The sequence below is a fragment of the Rhagoletis pomonella genome, unplaced genomic scaffold (genome assembly GCF_013731165.1).
Source record: "Rhagoletis pomonella isolate Grant_MI unplaced genomic scaffold, Rhpom_1.0 Rhpom_scaffold_00006, whole genome shotgun sequence".
In the NCBI taxonomy this organism is placed as follows: Eukaryota; Metazoa; Arthropoda; class Insecta; order Diptera; family Tephritidae; genus Rhagoletis; species Rhagoletis pomonella.
In genome coordinates, this window is record NW_023458560.1 from 31,920,399 (window position 1) to 31,936,129 (window position 15,731).

The window sequence follows — 15,731 nt, forward strand, 5'->3', positions numbered from 1 at the left end:
AATAGAAAAATGAAATAAGTAAATATATTTTTCTAAAAAAATACAATCTAAATATTAGAAAAAATTACATTAAACAAAAAAACATAAATGAATTATTTATTAAAAAAATCCGCTGCCTGCGGATTTGAGCCTCGGCACGCCAGTGCTCTGCCCACTCGGCCATAGCTACAGTTGGAGCAGCGCCAGGAAAATGATTTACATATATCTTCATTTGGAACATGCTCAAACTTTAAGTAAAAAAAGTTAAATTTTTTTTTTTAAGAAATAAATTAAATAAGTTCATAAAAATTAGACGAATTAAAAAGAAAAATTTTAAAACCATAAATTCTTAAACTTTAATAAAAGTTTAATAAGAAAAAATAAAAGAGTTTCTAAAAATTAAATATTAGAAAAACACTTTTATTTTTGAAGCAATAAAATCTTACAACTAAAAGAAAACTAAATTAAAAACGAAAAAAATCAAATTAAAAAAAGCAAAAAGTTAACTTTAAAAAATTCATAAAAAAAACAAATAAATCAATAAAATCTAATATTAATTTAAAAACGAAAAAAAAATAATTATAAAAAATTCTGCTGCCCGAGGACTTGAGCCTCGCATCTCTCGAATGACACGTCAGTGCTTTGCGCACTCGGCCTTTGCGCCTGTTGCAGCAGCGCGAGCTTTCTGTCAAAGAGCTTTTCACCATGAAAGTTGGCAAAAGTGCTTCTTTGGAGGACTTTCGGGCCAGAATAAACAAAATCTTTCAAAACATGGCTACTGTCTTTAATTTTTCTTACAGAAGACTTTCAACTATCTTAGCCAGAATATCTTATTAATTATACTTATGTATTTACAACGGCTTTCTTCAGTCAAATTATTTATTTCTTATCTTTTCTTTTTTCTTCACAGTCGCTGGCATCTCGGCTTCCCGAAGGCCAACACCTCCTCGGCATGGTACAAGATGCCTACACGAAAGCTTCGAATGTGACACCCGAAGGCAAGCAAGAGATTTTGCGCGACCTAATGACCAAAGTGCGTGAGGACTGGGATGCTTTGGGTCTTGCTGTCAAGCAGAAGTTGACCGACCTTAAACAAGCACAAAATCGCTGGTCAGACTTCGCCAACAATCGCGATAAGCTCGAAAAGTGGCTCACTGATACAGAAAATACACTCAAAACCGCACCCGATACTAAGGGTGAATTGAGCGAAATGAAGACGCTGCTCGAACGCTACAAAACGCTGCAGAATGAAATTAAGCAGAAAGGTGGCGAAATTGAAAATTTGTTGGGCGAAGCTAAGGGTTTGGGCACTGAAGTGGACGCTGTGCATCAAAAGCAGGCGCGCTGGGAGAAGGTGAAGAATGATTGCGCTGCCTACATTAAGGGTCTCGAGAACGAAATGGCCGACTATAATGCCTATCATCAGAGCTTGCAGGATATTGAGAAATGGCTGCTGCAAATTTCCTTCCAATTGATGGCACACAACTCGCTGTTCATTTCGAATCGTGAACAGACCGAGGAACAAATCAAGCAACATGAAGCTTTGTTGGATGAAATACAAAAATATCAAGCCAACTTGGATGATTTGAATGCGAAGGGACAGGCGCAAATTAAACGTTACGCCCCAACGACCCCAGCCATACGCGATACGGTCGAAGAACAGTTGAAGAATATTCAGGAAAGCTACAATTCATTGTTGCAAACTTCTGTACAGATCAAGAATCGCTTGCACGAGTCGTTGGCCAAGTTCAAGGAGTATGAGGATACATTGGATAGCATAATGCGCAACCTGGAGGCCTATGAACCGGTTATACAGAATGAGCTTGATGCGCCGGCAACCAGCTTGGAAATTGCACAACAGCAATTGAAGTGTGCACAGGTGAGTGGGAAAGGGTTAGACGATAGGCGAAATTATAAATATGTTATACGTTTTTTAGATTTTAAAGAACAATTGAACAGGACTTTAAAAGTAAACACTTTGATATCGAACAGTGTAGGTTTGAATAGTTTAAAAATCTTTCTTTAGTGGAAATGGGGATGGTTATGCGCGCAAAGTCTTTAAAAATTGTAAACACCAAGTGATACTGAAAAACCAGAGTTACAACGAACTGAAATTAATAAAAAAAAATTGAGAAATGTTTAAAACGAGTTCGGAAACTTATTATAGTAATATCGATTTCCAAAGTAATACAAGTGCGGATACTGATAAGCTTTTTTTTTATAGATTTATCAATAAATATATTTATAACTGTCTTTAAAAATCCTTATAAGCATCGAAAAATTTCCGATAACAATATCGATAAATATGTCTATGTACAATTTCCAACAATATCAAAAATTTTATCGATAAATATATGAGTCTATGAAAACATCAATAACGAATATGAGCACAAATATGCCGCTAGATTCTTCTAATGACAATAACTTGTGGTTATGCTCTACTGGAGAAGAACGATGATGAGGCCAAAGAGAAATTCTGTGTATACTTTGACGGGGCATAAGAGCGCTGCCCCCATACGATGCTAAGATTGCGCTTGGCGACTTTAAATACTGGGTGAGCAAAGAAGGCATAGGTATCTGGTTCCAATGTCGGAAAGTTCAGCTTTATTGACAACACCTCCTACAAAGAAGAAACACGGATCGACTTCACCGCGGCATGGTGCATAGTAGTTAGTAGTACTAAGCACCAGCATTGAAACATCTAAAAAGCCACTTAAGTGTCCCCTCATCAAAGGGCTAAAAACAACATTGATCACGTTGTGGTAGACGGAATACCTTATAAACAATGTATTTAAGGTCCTATCGAATAAGTATGCTGTGCGATAGACTAAAACCCTTCACGAAACACCTAATTGAACCTGGAAAATCCACCATTAACCAGATTTTTTAGTACGCACCAAGAAAACCATTCATAAATGATTACGTAGTAAAACTCACAGACTCAATACTACCTAAGCTGACCTTAATAAACCCTACAAGGTAATAATACCTAAAAGGGATAAAACGATAATTGCCATGTTCAGCGAGGGGACTCAGCGTGGTACACTGATGGTTCCAAACCTGAGGGCGGGAACACTGGGGCCGGCGTATATAGATTTACAAAAAAAACGTCCCGATGAGCATACACCCAACCATATTCTAATCAGAAATTTTTGCAATTGAAGTCTGTGTCCACGAATGTCCTCGCAGAAAGACTAATGGAGCAACAACAAATATCATTTAGGATAGTCAGGCCTAGAGCACTTGACCTGACCGGCTCTCAGACTTTCTTTAGTCCATCCAGAAGATACACAGCGACGCTCCTAAGGCGATTGGAGGACTTGCCAGTTATAACTCAATATTGCACGACAAAGGCAAAAGGCAGTGCAAAAGATTTATATTAAATCTTAGCAGAGAAGGTTTAAGAACTCTAACCGGATACCTGACCGGATACCGGACACTGCAAAATGAGGTACCACTAGACGAGGAAACCTCGGATCATATACAAATTATGTGATTGCCCGCGTGTAACTCGGCTTATAGACTTATACACCTTGGATAATGATTATCATCTTCATCCAGAATCTTGAACATGACACCCTCCAAAGTGCTTAATTTCATTAATAGCCTAAGGTTGGAGGGACTGAATAAGGGCTACCATAAAATATCTAGACCAAGCTAGAAAGCTGCTAATTTTGGGATTACCGCAAAACTAGTACGGATAATCACAGCGTTTAGCTTTTCAGACCGTTCACTATCGTGTGGCTTTCTCAATATGATGTTGGAAAGCTTAATACGACATGCCTTTATGACTGAGACCGGTACCATATAACGCAAAGCAGGATGCTGCAGATATGGGTAGATGACACTGACTTCGTTAGCCTCAATAGGGTGCTGAGCGCAGATTTTCTAGTTTAAAAAAGTAGATAGAATAGGTTGGTCTAGCGGGGTCCTAACGAAGATAAGACAAGCAGCAACACACAAAGAGCCCCCGCGTATTGGAACATGCATCACTGCTGCTAGTTATAACTTTGAAGTAGTAGAGGACTTTGCCTACTTAGAACCTAGCATAAACACTATCAGGAACGGCAGTTTGGGAATCAAGCGTAGATTAACTCTTGCCAATTTGCTGCATTGGGCTTGATAGGCAATTCGAAAGCAAAGCTCTCTCTCTCTCGGCATACAAAACTCACGCTCTACTGACCTCCCATGATACCCACTCTTTTCTAAGGTGCAGAAACGGCTAATGAACAAAAAAAAGAAGAATTTGTTTGCCTGCGATTTTGAGTTGCGTAATTTAGCAATAATATGTCTTGGAACGTAATTATTCCGGATTATTTGCGTTCATTTTGTAGATAATATTTGTAAGCTTTCAAATGGTGACTTTTTTAAGATTTAGTAAGGATTGGATTGAAAAAATACGAAGTAAGTAACAACTCCTAGGTAGTAGTAAACGAAAATAACTCCGCTGGTATTGCTGAAAAACGGCACAAAACGAAAATGAGCGTTATTTCTTATAAAAAATTGCGATAACGGTGAGACATGTGCACTCTGTGTCGAAAGTTTCTATTAGTCAAAACTTAAAAACATTAAACTTTATTCAAACTGTTTACCTTTGATATTTTGTTTTGAAATTTTATCAATATTGTTTTTTATTTTTATTTTTTTTTGTCGGGGAGCGATATCTTGGTTTAGAATATTTCTACTTTTAACCGATTTTATCGATTTTTTTTGTCCCTAAGGAATCATTATTCTTGGTTTTTTTTGTTGGCATACACATAAGAACATTAAATAGACCGTACCACCTTACAAGCAAGCAAAACAAATATCGCCGTACACCTCTCAGTCTAAGGGTACGTTCACACAGAAAGCGGAGCCGAGCCGAGCGAAGCCGTTCCGAGCTGGGTAAAGCTTTCATATTGCGCTTTGGAGCTGAAAACAAAGAAGTTTTTAATCGACCTCCAAAAAAGGAGGAGGTTATCACTTCGTCGGAATATTTTTATTTATTTTTTTTTGTTATGTATGTTACCGCATAACTTTGGACCACGTCACCCGTTTTTTTTTTGCATCGGAAAGGTAGCGTTTCAGAGGGCTCCCATACTCATCTGGTCTAGATCCGATCATTGGATCATGAAATATATATATATATTTTTTTTTAACCGACTTCCAAAAAAGGAGGAGGTTATCAGTTCGTCGGAATATTTTTTTTTTTTTTTTTTTGTTATGTATGTTACCGCATAACTTTGGACCACGTCAACCGATTTCGCTGCTGCAAAGAAGATATCAAAATATTCAAATAAAAGCGAATTTTACAACGAATCTTTTGAATAAAATTGAGCAAATACATATGTAAGTTTTATGGTATCTTTGCAGCAGAGTCGATGAGAAAAGCACACTGCGCTTCGTTCAGTGTGAACACCAGCAGCTGCGCTTTGTTCCACCTTGCTTCGCTCGGTGTCGCTCGGCTTTCTGTGTGAACGTTCCCTAAAGCATTTTTGTAAGGCATTTTCGAAACAAACATTTTTTTCTTTTGGCCGAACCTAGGGGTTGCCTTGTTACATTTTTCGGTGACACCCACTTTCGGCAATACTATTTTTTGAAATAGTTCTATTGGAATAATCCAAATACGTACCTCCTTTGCAAAAGTTAAATGATTTTTGGTGAGCTTTAATTTATTGACATTAGGGTGGTACGCCAGTGTGGTAGGAACTGGAGTCTGGTTATTTAGTAGTAGAACGTGGTGCTCGAGATCAATGAATTTCGACTCACAAAAATTTAATATGTATGACGAAAACTGAAAAAAGATTAACCCTGCTTTCGACAAAAACAAAAAAACAATCGAAATTGCCTTCGAATCGAAATAATTCCTTAGCAAAATGATTTTCGAAGGGCTTTAATTTACTGGCATGAGGGTGGTGCGTTAGGGTGGTAGGACTTGGAATCTTGTGGGTAAGCAGTAAAACAGAGTTGAGTTTATTTTAGTCCATTCATATAATATGAAAAATTAAAAAAAAAACAGATTATGTTTACAGAAAAAAAATAACATATAAAATATCGATTAAATTCAACCAAAAATATAGTTATAAAAAAATTATTAGTTAAGTATGATGCAAAAAATAAAATTTTATTTTAATCATTGAATTCTCTTCCCATTTCTATTCCCCGACTTAGGATCTGCAAAACAAGCTGAACAACGAAAAGTCGCGCCTAGCAGCTGCTGTACAGGCCTGTGAAGCTGCCACTGCTTCCATCAGTCGCCCCAGCTCACCGCTGGAGACTGCCATGCAAGCCATACCCGAACGCGAGCTTATTGTGCGCGCAAAACTGGAAGATTTGCTGGATCAGGTAGGTTCTGAGCTAAGAAGCTGGGGAAACTTTTTCATGAAAAAGAGAGAAGAAAATGTTAACACTTTTTGTAGAGCATATGTGTACTAGGGAAACTGTAGTATTTTATGTAGAAAACTAGTAACTGATAACAAATATGAGCTTATACAATTTGTTAAAACACTTTTCCCCAAATGTGAATTCGTTTTTATATTATTATTTTATTTTTATTATAATTATAACATGTAACCTTATTTGTTTTTGTAATAATTTCCTGTTTAACTGTAATCCGCTGCACTTACACTACAACAATGCGCACTGCTATTTGCCAACAAAAAATCCTCCCTGTTCATTTAACCACCCACGAAAATCCCTTACCCCCAAAAAAAAAAAAAACAACTCTCAACCCAAACAACAAACCCACTCGACTCGGAAAAAGATGCCGAGCAACCAAGAAGTATTGCACTCAAGCAACATCACCGCTAAGGCTGTTAGCGATGTTGAACTACAAGAGACTAATAACGCTCCGCATGATCCAGCTGCTCAAGAGCGTTTAAATAGAAAATTATCACGCTCTAATAGCGAGCGTGTAATCAAGCTTAATACATTAATCACTAAGGTAAGTTTGCTGCCTCGCGACTAGCGAAATTTTTTGGGCTATTTCAAACGCTGCTGAAATTGTAATGCTTTCCTTAATGCTTTAGTTTTGTACTAATTTTCCTGCTAAATTGCTATCGTATTCGCAACCCCAATGTAAATACATACATATATGAGCAAATCTCAAGAATGGTTACAAGAACGTGTTTATGGTCGAAATTGGTGGCACACTTATCTAAAACAATGCATTATCTTCAGTTATGCATAAGGAACAAAATTCCATCGCGAAATTCTACTTAAATAAAAACTTAAAAAAGATATACTAGAAAAAGTCAAAATAACAACTCGTGCTCATATACCTGAAGTTGTGTATGCAACGTATACGCCCCGTAGCACGATGCACAGTCAGCTGACACATTTACTCGCACGCACGCCTTAACTTAAAAGTCTTATTAGTTTAAAGTAATTAAATATGTGCGTAGAAGATTTTTACACAGTATTCCTTATGGTCATACATACATATATATTGGTTTCTTTATGTAAATACATAACAATTTTAGAATGAATTTCGAGTATGCCAAAAAAATGAAAAATTAAAAAAATGGAGTTGTAGTTATCTTTTGCTTTGAAGTATTTTAAATTAAATAAAAATTAAAAAATAAAAACGTAAAAGCTCAAAGATTACAAAATAGCTGCGACAGATATCCTGCATGCTGTAATTTTTTTTTAATAGGTGGCACACTCTTTAAACTTCACAGATATGTTGTACTTGATGCCAGCGTCCATTGCCTCTAATATGAATATTCTATTTGAAAACTTCCCAAAGTTATTAAAAAAAACCAACTATGACTTTTCGCCTAAATAAACGTTTTACTTGATTAATTTTTTATTGTACATACTTGTTTCAGGAACTCCATTGATTTAAATAAATGCAAGAAGAATGCTTTAGCGTTTTTTTTTCTGGCGAGAGAAGCGAGTGACCCTAAAAAAACTAACCCGTGAGATTTGCTCATATACCTTTATATAACCGCTCATACATATATACATACAAACATATTTACGTATCTATGTACATATAAACATAAAATAGTAGTTTTAAGGTCTTTGGGCAAAATTTCCCATTCGCTGTACTAGGTTCTTTGGGTACTTCATATTTTACATTTCTTGCTTCTTTGTTTTAGTGAACTAAAACGCATACATTCTTGTTTTCTTTGCCTAATTAGGTACAATCCCACTTGGGTGGATTGACCGCTTCAGTGAGTGAATTAGAGCAACAACAGAAACAGCGCGCTGAGCTTCAAGATTGGGTTAAGAGGCAGCAATCAACGGTTAGCGATTGGCTAACACGGCCATGCAAGTTGCGTCCCGAAGCAGCCAAGCAGGAATTGGTTGCCATGAATGATTTGTTGAACTCCATTGGAGACAAGCGTTCACAGCTAATGTTGGAAATGACTGGATCATGTAAGTATTTGATAAATTGTATAATATTTTGTTCTTCAGAAAGAGACTTTTTCTCGCTTTTCCCCATAAGAAAATCTCCTACTTATTTGCCCGCACAGTCGTCTTTCGGTTTTTGTCAAGACTAATAAATTCGTTGAAAGCGAAATCGTTGAATTTTTATTATGTCAAAAGGCTCGTTCAGTTCGTCACCCGTAGGCTTTCTTAGAACAGTTCTGCCGAAACTCTCAAAGTCTTATCGTCTTATTATCGCTACCATTATTCGAGGTGTTAATGCTGGATTCTAGGAAGACGACGTTCTTCACTATTTCAAAATTATAACTGTCAACAGCGACATTTATCTCACGAGAAGACTCTTTGTGTGATGCCAGCAGGTTCTTTGCCTTGTACCGCTGTGATTCGTATTCGTATATTGTCTAAAACCTCTTTTGGTCTCGAACGGTGCGAGTATGGCCGTTTCAATTTCATTTGAGCTAAAAGTTATACTCAATGTCCCTCTTAAGAGCCGTTTCAATTTGCACGACTCTTTCTTAACAACCATTTCAGGAAATGATCCCAAACTAGTCTCGAAATTGTCCTGAAGTAGTCCTGAAGTGGTTCTGAAAAAGTCGTGAACTTTTTCACAAAGGCTCTTAAAACTCTCTTGAAATGGTCCCTTAGTAGTCCCCTAGTAGTTCCGAAGTGTTTTAGAAAAAGCCCTGAACTAGCCCCGAAATGGTCCTGAAATAGTGCAGCTCCAGACACGAAAAAATCTTGAACTAGTCAAGAAATGGTTCTGAGCTAGGCCCGAAATAGTCCTTAACTAGGCTCAAATGGTCTAGGTCTAGTCTGGAAATGGCCCTGAAATAGCCGTGAACTACCGCCTAAAGGATCTCAAACTAGGATTGAAATGGATCCTCTTTTAATAGTCCCAAAATCATCCACAATCCCGAAATGTTCTAAGAAATGTACTGAACTAGTTCCAAAATAGCCCAGAACCAGACGCGAAATGGTCTTGAACTAGTCCCGAAATGGTTCTGAGCTAGGCCCGATATAGTCCTCAACTAATTTCAAATTGTCTAGGACTAGTCCGGAAATGGACCTGATATAGTTGTTAACTAGTCTCGAAATGGTTCTGAAATAGCCCTGGAATTGGCCCCAAAATGCTCGAAAGAGTCGTGAAATTGTTTCGAAAGTCTTGGAACGATCTCGAAATTGTGCCTTGTTAGTCCCAAAATGATCCCTAACTAGTTCCAAAACATTCTTAAAAGAGTCCTGAACTTGTCCCGAAATGATCCTGAACTAGCCCAAAAATTATTCCGAACTGTCCTGGAAATAGTTCTGAGCTACTCTCGAAATGGTCCAGAACTAATCCTTAAATGGACCTAAATTTATCGTGAACTAGTCCTAAAATAACTCCGAACTATACCGACGGCTAAAAATGATTTGGCAACAACTCCTCAAAGTTCCTCCCTACTTCTCACTTTATACCTCAAAAAAAGGGAGACTCTCAGCTCAAATAAACTTCCACATTATCATTTATTTCGCCTCAAATTCTAAACCGATCTCTTCTCTCCTTCTCTTTATTTGTAGTGGCCGAAGAAGACACCGATCTGGACGATAACCTCGACAAGCTCGAGTCCGAGCTGATGGATGCTATCGCCAAGAAACAAGCTGGCCAAAATGATATCGATAGTTACCGTCAAGGTGTGCAAGATGTACAGAACTGGTTTGACTCGCTCATCAAGCGTATGGATGTGCTGGACAAGGGTTCTGGTTTGAATTGTGGCCAAAAGGTGGCTGCCATCAACGAAATCAAGAAGGAATTCGAAGATCAAGGTCCCAGCAAAATACAAGAGTTGAAGGGCAAGGCAGCGCAGGTAGCTGAAGTGATTAGCAATTTGGATGGCCAACAGGTGGAAGAGCAAATGAAATCATTGGATCGTCGTTATGCTGATCTTGGCAAACGTATCGATCGCAAGGCACAACTGTTGGATGTCACCAATAAGGGCGTTGATGGCGCTAAAAGCGAAATCGAACAGCTACACAACTGGGTCAAAGACAAGATACAAGAGCTACAAACACCCACGGCCATGGGTTATGAACCCAAAGCTGCCGAATCGCGCCAACAGGCAATCAAGGGTATTATGAAGGAAGCTGAGGCGAAGAAATCGCAGGCTGATGCTTTGGAGAAACGCATTGCCAATATGAAACCCGAACTGGAACCTGTCGAATACGCGCAACTTGAGTCTGCCTTGCGACAATTGAACTCCGAGCAAAAGAATCTCTCCGAGGTGCTGAAGAGCGAGTTGGAACGCGCATTGGATGCGTCCAAGGCACGCAAAGCGCTCGAGGTTGATTTGGAGAAGGCGCGCGCTTGGCTGAAGTCGAAGATTGCCGAAGTGCGTAAATTGCCGGTGTACCATCCACTGCCAGCGGCTGAAATCGAAAAGCAAATACAAGAGAACAAGAAGTACGACGATGAAGCCAAACAATTCAACGATTCCGTGTTGAGTGATGTACAGCGGCAAGCGGCAAATATAATGAAGGACTGCCCAGAGGCGGATAGAGCAGCTTTGCAGAAAATACTCGACGAAATCGCCGCCGACTATCAAACCCTGAAAGATGAGAGTGGCAAGCGTGCCAACGCTTTGAGTGATCTGCTGCAAGGACGCAAGTCCTTCGAGGACGCCATGAAGAACATGGGCGATTGGTTGAGTGAAATTGAAACGGCAACAGCTGGTGAGTTACGCACCACCAGTGTGCCAGTCTTGGAAGAACAAATGGCGCACTACAAGAAATTGCTGGATGCTGCTGAGGGCAAGGCTGGCTTGTTGAATAATGTTGCTGATCAGGGCAAGGCCATATTGCCCACGCTCAGCAATCCTGACAAGCTGAAATTGAATGACGACATCAAGAACTTGAAAGATCGTTATGGCAAAGTAACGCAGCATATTAAGGATCGTGTCAACACGCTTGCGGATCATATCAAGAAATATAAGGATGCCAAGGCCAAATTGGCTGATTGCATGCAATTCCTCAATACCATACAGCAACGCTTGCGCGAGTTGAATAAACCAATCGGTGCAAAGATCGAAGACGTTCAAGATTTGCTCGGCGCCTATGAGGGTATACTCAAGGAGCTGAAGGATAGCAAGAGCAAGATGGGCGACATACAAATGGATGACTTGCCAGAGTTGCAGAGCATATTGCAGCAACAGGACGATATGATAAAATTGATTGAAGATCAATTGGCACATCTGCGTCAACTGCTTCTACTGCGTGAGCAGTTCATAGCGCTGATCAATGAGATTATCGCTTTCATTATGAAGTACACCGATGTTATAATCGATATTGAAAATTCGCCCGACAGCTTGGAGGACAAAATCAACAAGTACGACGATGTCATCGTCAAGATCCAGGAATGTGAGGGTCTACTCGCCTCCGCTAGCGATAAGGGACAGAAAATTGCCTCCGAGGGCTCAGCTGCCGATAAGAATAGCATCACTGAACAGCTGCAGTCGCTGAAGAATCAATTGCAGAATCTACGCAAGGCTGTCGAGTCACAGCGGCAGAAGCATCAAGTGCAGCTGGAACACCATCGCAAAATGGCTGCCGAACTCTCGGAAATACTCGATTGGTTGCACAACAATGAGGCATCGGCCAAGTCACGTCCGCTGTTGGATCGCGATCCCGAGTCGGTGGAACATGAAATTCAGAAACATCACAAGCTGCGCAATGAAATTCAATCATATCTCGATAAATTCAACAAAATCAACGAAAGCGTCAAAACCGAGGTGGGCATGCCCGGCTCATTGGTGGAAATGCTTTCCGAAGGTCGGTCGTTGGTCTCCTCACTGCCACAAGAGCTTGAAGATCGCGAGAAGTATTTGATCAATAATCGCGATTCACGCCTTGAATATATGAAATTGGTCGCGAAGTTCAACGACTGGGTGCACGAAGCTGAGACACGCCTACAGAATAGCCAACATGGCATCGATTATGAAAATCTTGTACAAGACTTGGAGGAGCACAAACTCTTCTTCGGCAATGAGACCCCAATCAAAAATTTGGTACATAAACAAATTCAAGAGGCAGCCGATAAAATCTGGCCGTCTCTGAGCAACTTCGAACAGTCGGAATTGTCACGCGAATTGGCACAATATCAAACGAAATTAGCAAACACTTTTGCATTGGCAAAATCACAGCAAGGCGAATTGGAGAAGGAGGTCGAACGTTGGCGTGAATATCAACAATCGGTGGAACGCGTTAAGGCCACTATTGAGCGTAGCAAATTCAGCGACGAACCAGTGCAGAATTTGGCCGGTCTTCACTTCAACATACAGAAGTTGACACACGCTATTGGCAATGTGCAGGTGAGTTTGATGAATATGAATTCAGTGCTTTATTAAACTGTATCTATCAAAGTTAAGATGTGGCTAAAAATGAGGAATCCTCTGATTTCCAAACATTCCTTGGACAAAATCGAGAACAGTTTTCAAAAAAGTTTTACTAAGCCTTAATAGTGACCGACTAGAAGAAATAATTTGTGACAAAATCTTATCTTATTAAAAACGTTTGAGTATTGAACTCATCGTTCGAGAATTTGTTCACTGAGTTAAACCTCTTTAAGGCCCCTAGCATCAGAAAACTTGAGCCTTTCCCCTCTAATTGGTAATAAATTGCGCTAATCAATAATATCCAGATGATTTTATCTGGTTGAATAACAACCCTAAGTCGCTTAGTCCTTGGGCTTCAAGTAGTGAAGATCTGAAAGTACCCACTATCCGTCGTTTCGCCGACTTTCTGAAAGTTCTGTGACTTCTGGTTCTTGTCCAGTCTGGAAAATAAAAGCAAAATTTTGGCAATTGTCTTGCATCTCACCACAATTGTCAATTCTGGCAACTGTCTTTAAACTAACCACAGTTGTCAATTCTGGCAACTGTCTTTAAACTAACCACAGTTGTAAATTCTGACAACTATCTTGAAAGCTCTTTTCTGTCAGGGTTAATTGAAAGATTTGCTAAGAATGAGGCCTTAGCGTTATTCTGTTTGTCTTTTAGCAATAAGTTTTCTAAAATTTAATTTAAATAAAAAAATGTTTCCTTCTAAAACAGTAAAAACATAAAAATAAAAAGAAAATTAAATTAAAAAGACAAAAACTAAATTAAAAAAAAAAAAAAAAAGTTTCTAAAAATTAAATGATATTTAAAATAAATATATTATCGGAGAGCTAAACCGCGTTAAAAATAAATATTTTTTTAAATAATAATAACTAAAAATAAAACAAAATTAAATAAAAAAAAGAAGAAAAAAATAATAAGATCCTAAAAATTAATTGAAATAGAAAATAAAAATTTCTTATTAAAACAATAAAATATAAAACTCAAAGCACATTAAATTAAAAAAAAAACATAAAAATAGAAATAAACTAAACTAAAATTTAAATGAAATTAATATTTTTTCGCTTTAAAACAATAAAATATAGCAAGTTGTTACTTAGCAACAAGTAATTTTCAAACAAAAAATAACCGACTTCAACGCTCATATACAAATTTAGGTCCAAAGTTATCCGGTAAAACATAACAAAACAAAAAAAAAATATTTCGGTGAATTAATAATCTCCTCCGTTTGTTTGAAATCTGTTAAAACCTAAAAGATAACTAAATTAAAAAAATAAATGCAACGAAAAAAGGAGAAAAGTCTATGTACGTTTCTAAAAATTTACAAAATATGAAATAAAATATATAAAAAAAAAATAAAAAAGAGAGATAAGTTTGTGGAAATGAAAAAATAAAAAAATATTTTTCTTTTTAAAGCCATAAAACCTAAAAGTCAGAAGATTTATATTTATTAAAAACAAGAAAAAGAATTAAATAAATTCCCAAAAAAATTAATTGAAATTTAAAAATTTAGCAATAAAACCTGCTAAGAATTCAAAGAGAATTAATTTTAATAAAATAAAAGTATAAAAATAAAATAAGTTTATAAATAAATAATAAAAGTATAAAAATAAAATAACTTTAAAAATTAGATAAAATTGAAAGATAGTTTTCTTTTTAAAACAATAAAATCTAAAAATTAGATTAAAAAATTGAAGTAAAAAGGAAAGAAAAAGACGTAATATAAGTTTCTTAAAGTTAACTGAAATTAAAAAAAAAATATATATTTTTTATGAATAAAATCTAAAAGTTAATAGAAACTAAAATATAAAAAAGAAAAAGAAATAAATAAAAAAAAAACTTCCCGAGGATTATAACCTCGGATCCGAGCAAACACAGTCTCTAACGTTACAAAAAAACTTTTGAGTTTACATTAGCTAAGAGAAGTATGTTTGAATTCGATTAGGGAATGATAAGAAAAGCACTAGACATTAGAAACAAATTAGAATTCAACGTTACAATACGATTCGATATTTAAGCTTTTTCTCGATAACGAGAACTAAGGCCCCTTTCCGTAAAGAATGCTATAACTCTCAACAGTTTCTCTAATCGTCTTCTAACCTTCTACCTTAGAGAAACATATTAGAACACCGCGAGCAACATGATATATATACATATGGGGCGATTCACGTGAATCTTTCGATTGAGATGACTAAAAACAAAATTAAAAATTGCCATAATTAAGAAAAATTACAAATAAATTATGGTTTCAAATTTTCACCATGAGAATGGGAAAATTTTGGAAAACGCATAGCAGCATCGGAGTGCCAAAAATTTATAAAAATCATAATTTTTGATTTTTTTTCGACATTTTCTGTCTGCTAGTTGAAAAGTAGCTTGTTTTGCAACGCTCAGCGCGCTTGGCACATTTCACGTGAATCGCCCCATATGTAAGTACATCTCCATTTGGAACGTGCTCAAGTGCTTCATGTCAAAAAAGTTTTTCATTATGAAAGTTGGTGAGGGATTTATTTTGGAACACTTTCATGCCAGAATGAAAAAAATCTTTCAAACTGTTTTTCAATTGCCTTACAAAAGACTTGCAACTATCTTAGCCAGAATTGCCCCATTAGACTCATGCAGAACGGCAACAAGGCTTGTGGGCGGCTTCAAAACTTTCCTAAGTAAATTATAAACGTATAAGAAGATTGCCTTGTCAGTTATTAAAGATTTAATGTCAACGAACGGGCTGATACTAGGGATGTTCCGATATAAGTAAATACGAGTATGTACTCGATACTTTTGTTTCAATACCTACTACTTTTTTTACTTCAATCGTTTTATCGATACCTACTTAGTATCGAAATAAAAGTACTTGTATCGAATCGATTTGAGGAAGTGCCATACCTTTCGGTCATATATTTTCTATGGAAAATAATTGCTTCGCTTTTATGAAAAATAATTGATCTAAGCAATGGCACCGCCAAAATCTAAAGAGGGGATATATTTTTACAAAGTTCAAGCAATGCTTTG

At 37.2% G+C, this 15,731-nt stretch overlaps 1 protein-coding gene across 1 annotated transcript in view; it reads left to right on the forward strand.

Moving 5' to 3' along the window:
- The window catches only part of LOC118740582 (nesprin-1-like), a 136,301-nt gene that overhangs the window by 88,903 nt on the left and 31,667 nt on the right, over window positions 1-15,731 (forward strand). The window contains exons 10-13 of the mRNA XM_036472179.1: window positions 890-1,858; window positions 6,130-6,303; window positions 8,103-8,340; window positions 9,910-12,692. Of these exons, the coding sequence (XP_036328072.1) occupies window positions 890-1,858; window positions 6,130-6,303; window positions 8,103-8,340; window positions 9,910-12,692 (4,164 nt within the window). The remainder of the gene's footprint in view (window positions 1-889; window positions 1,859-6,129; window positions 6,304-8,102; window positions 8,341-9,909; window positions 12,693-15,731) is intronic.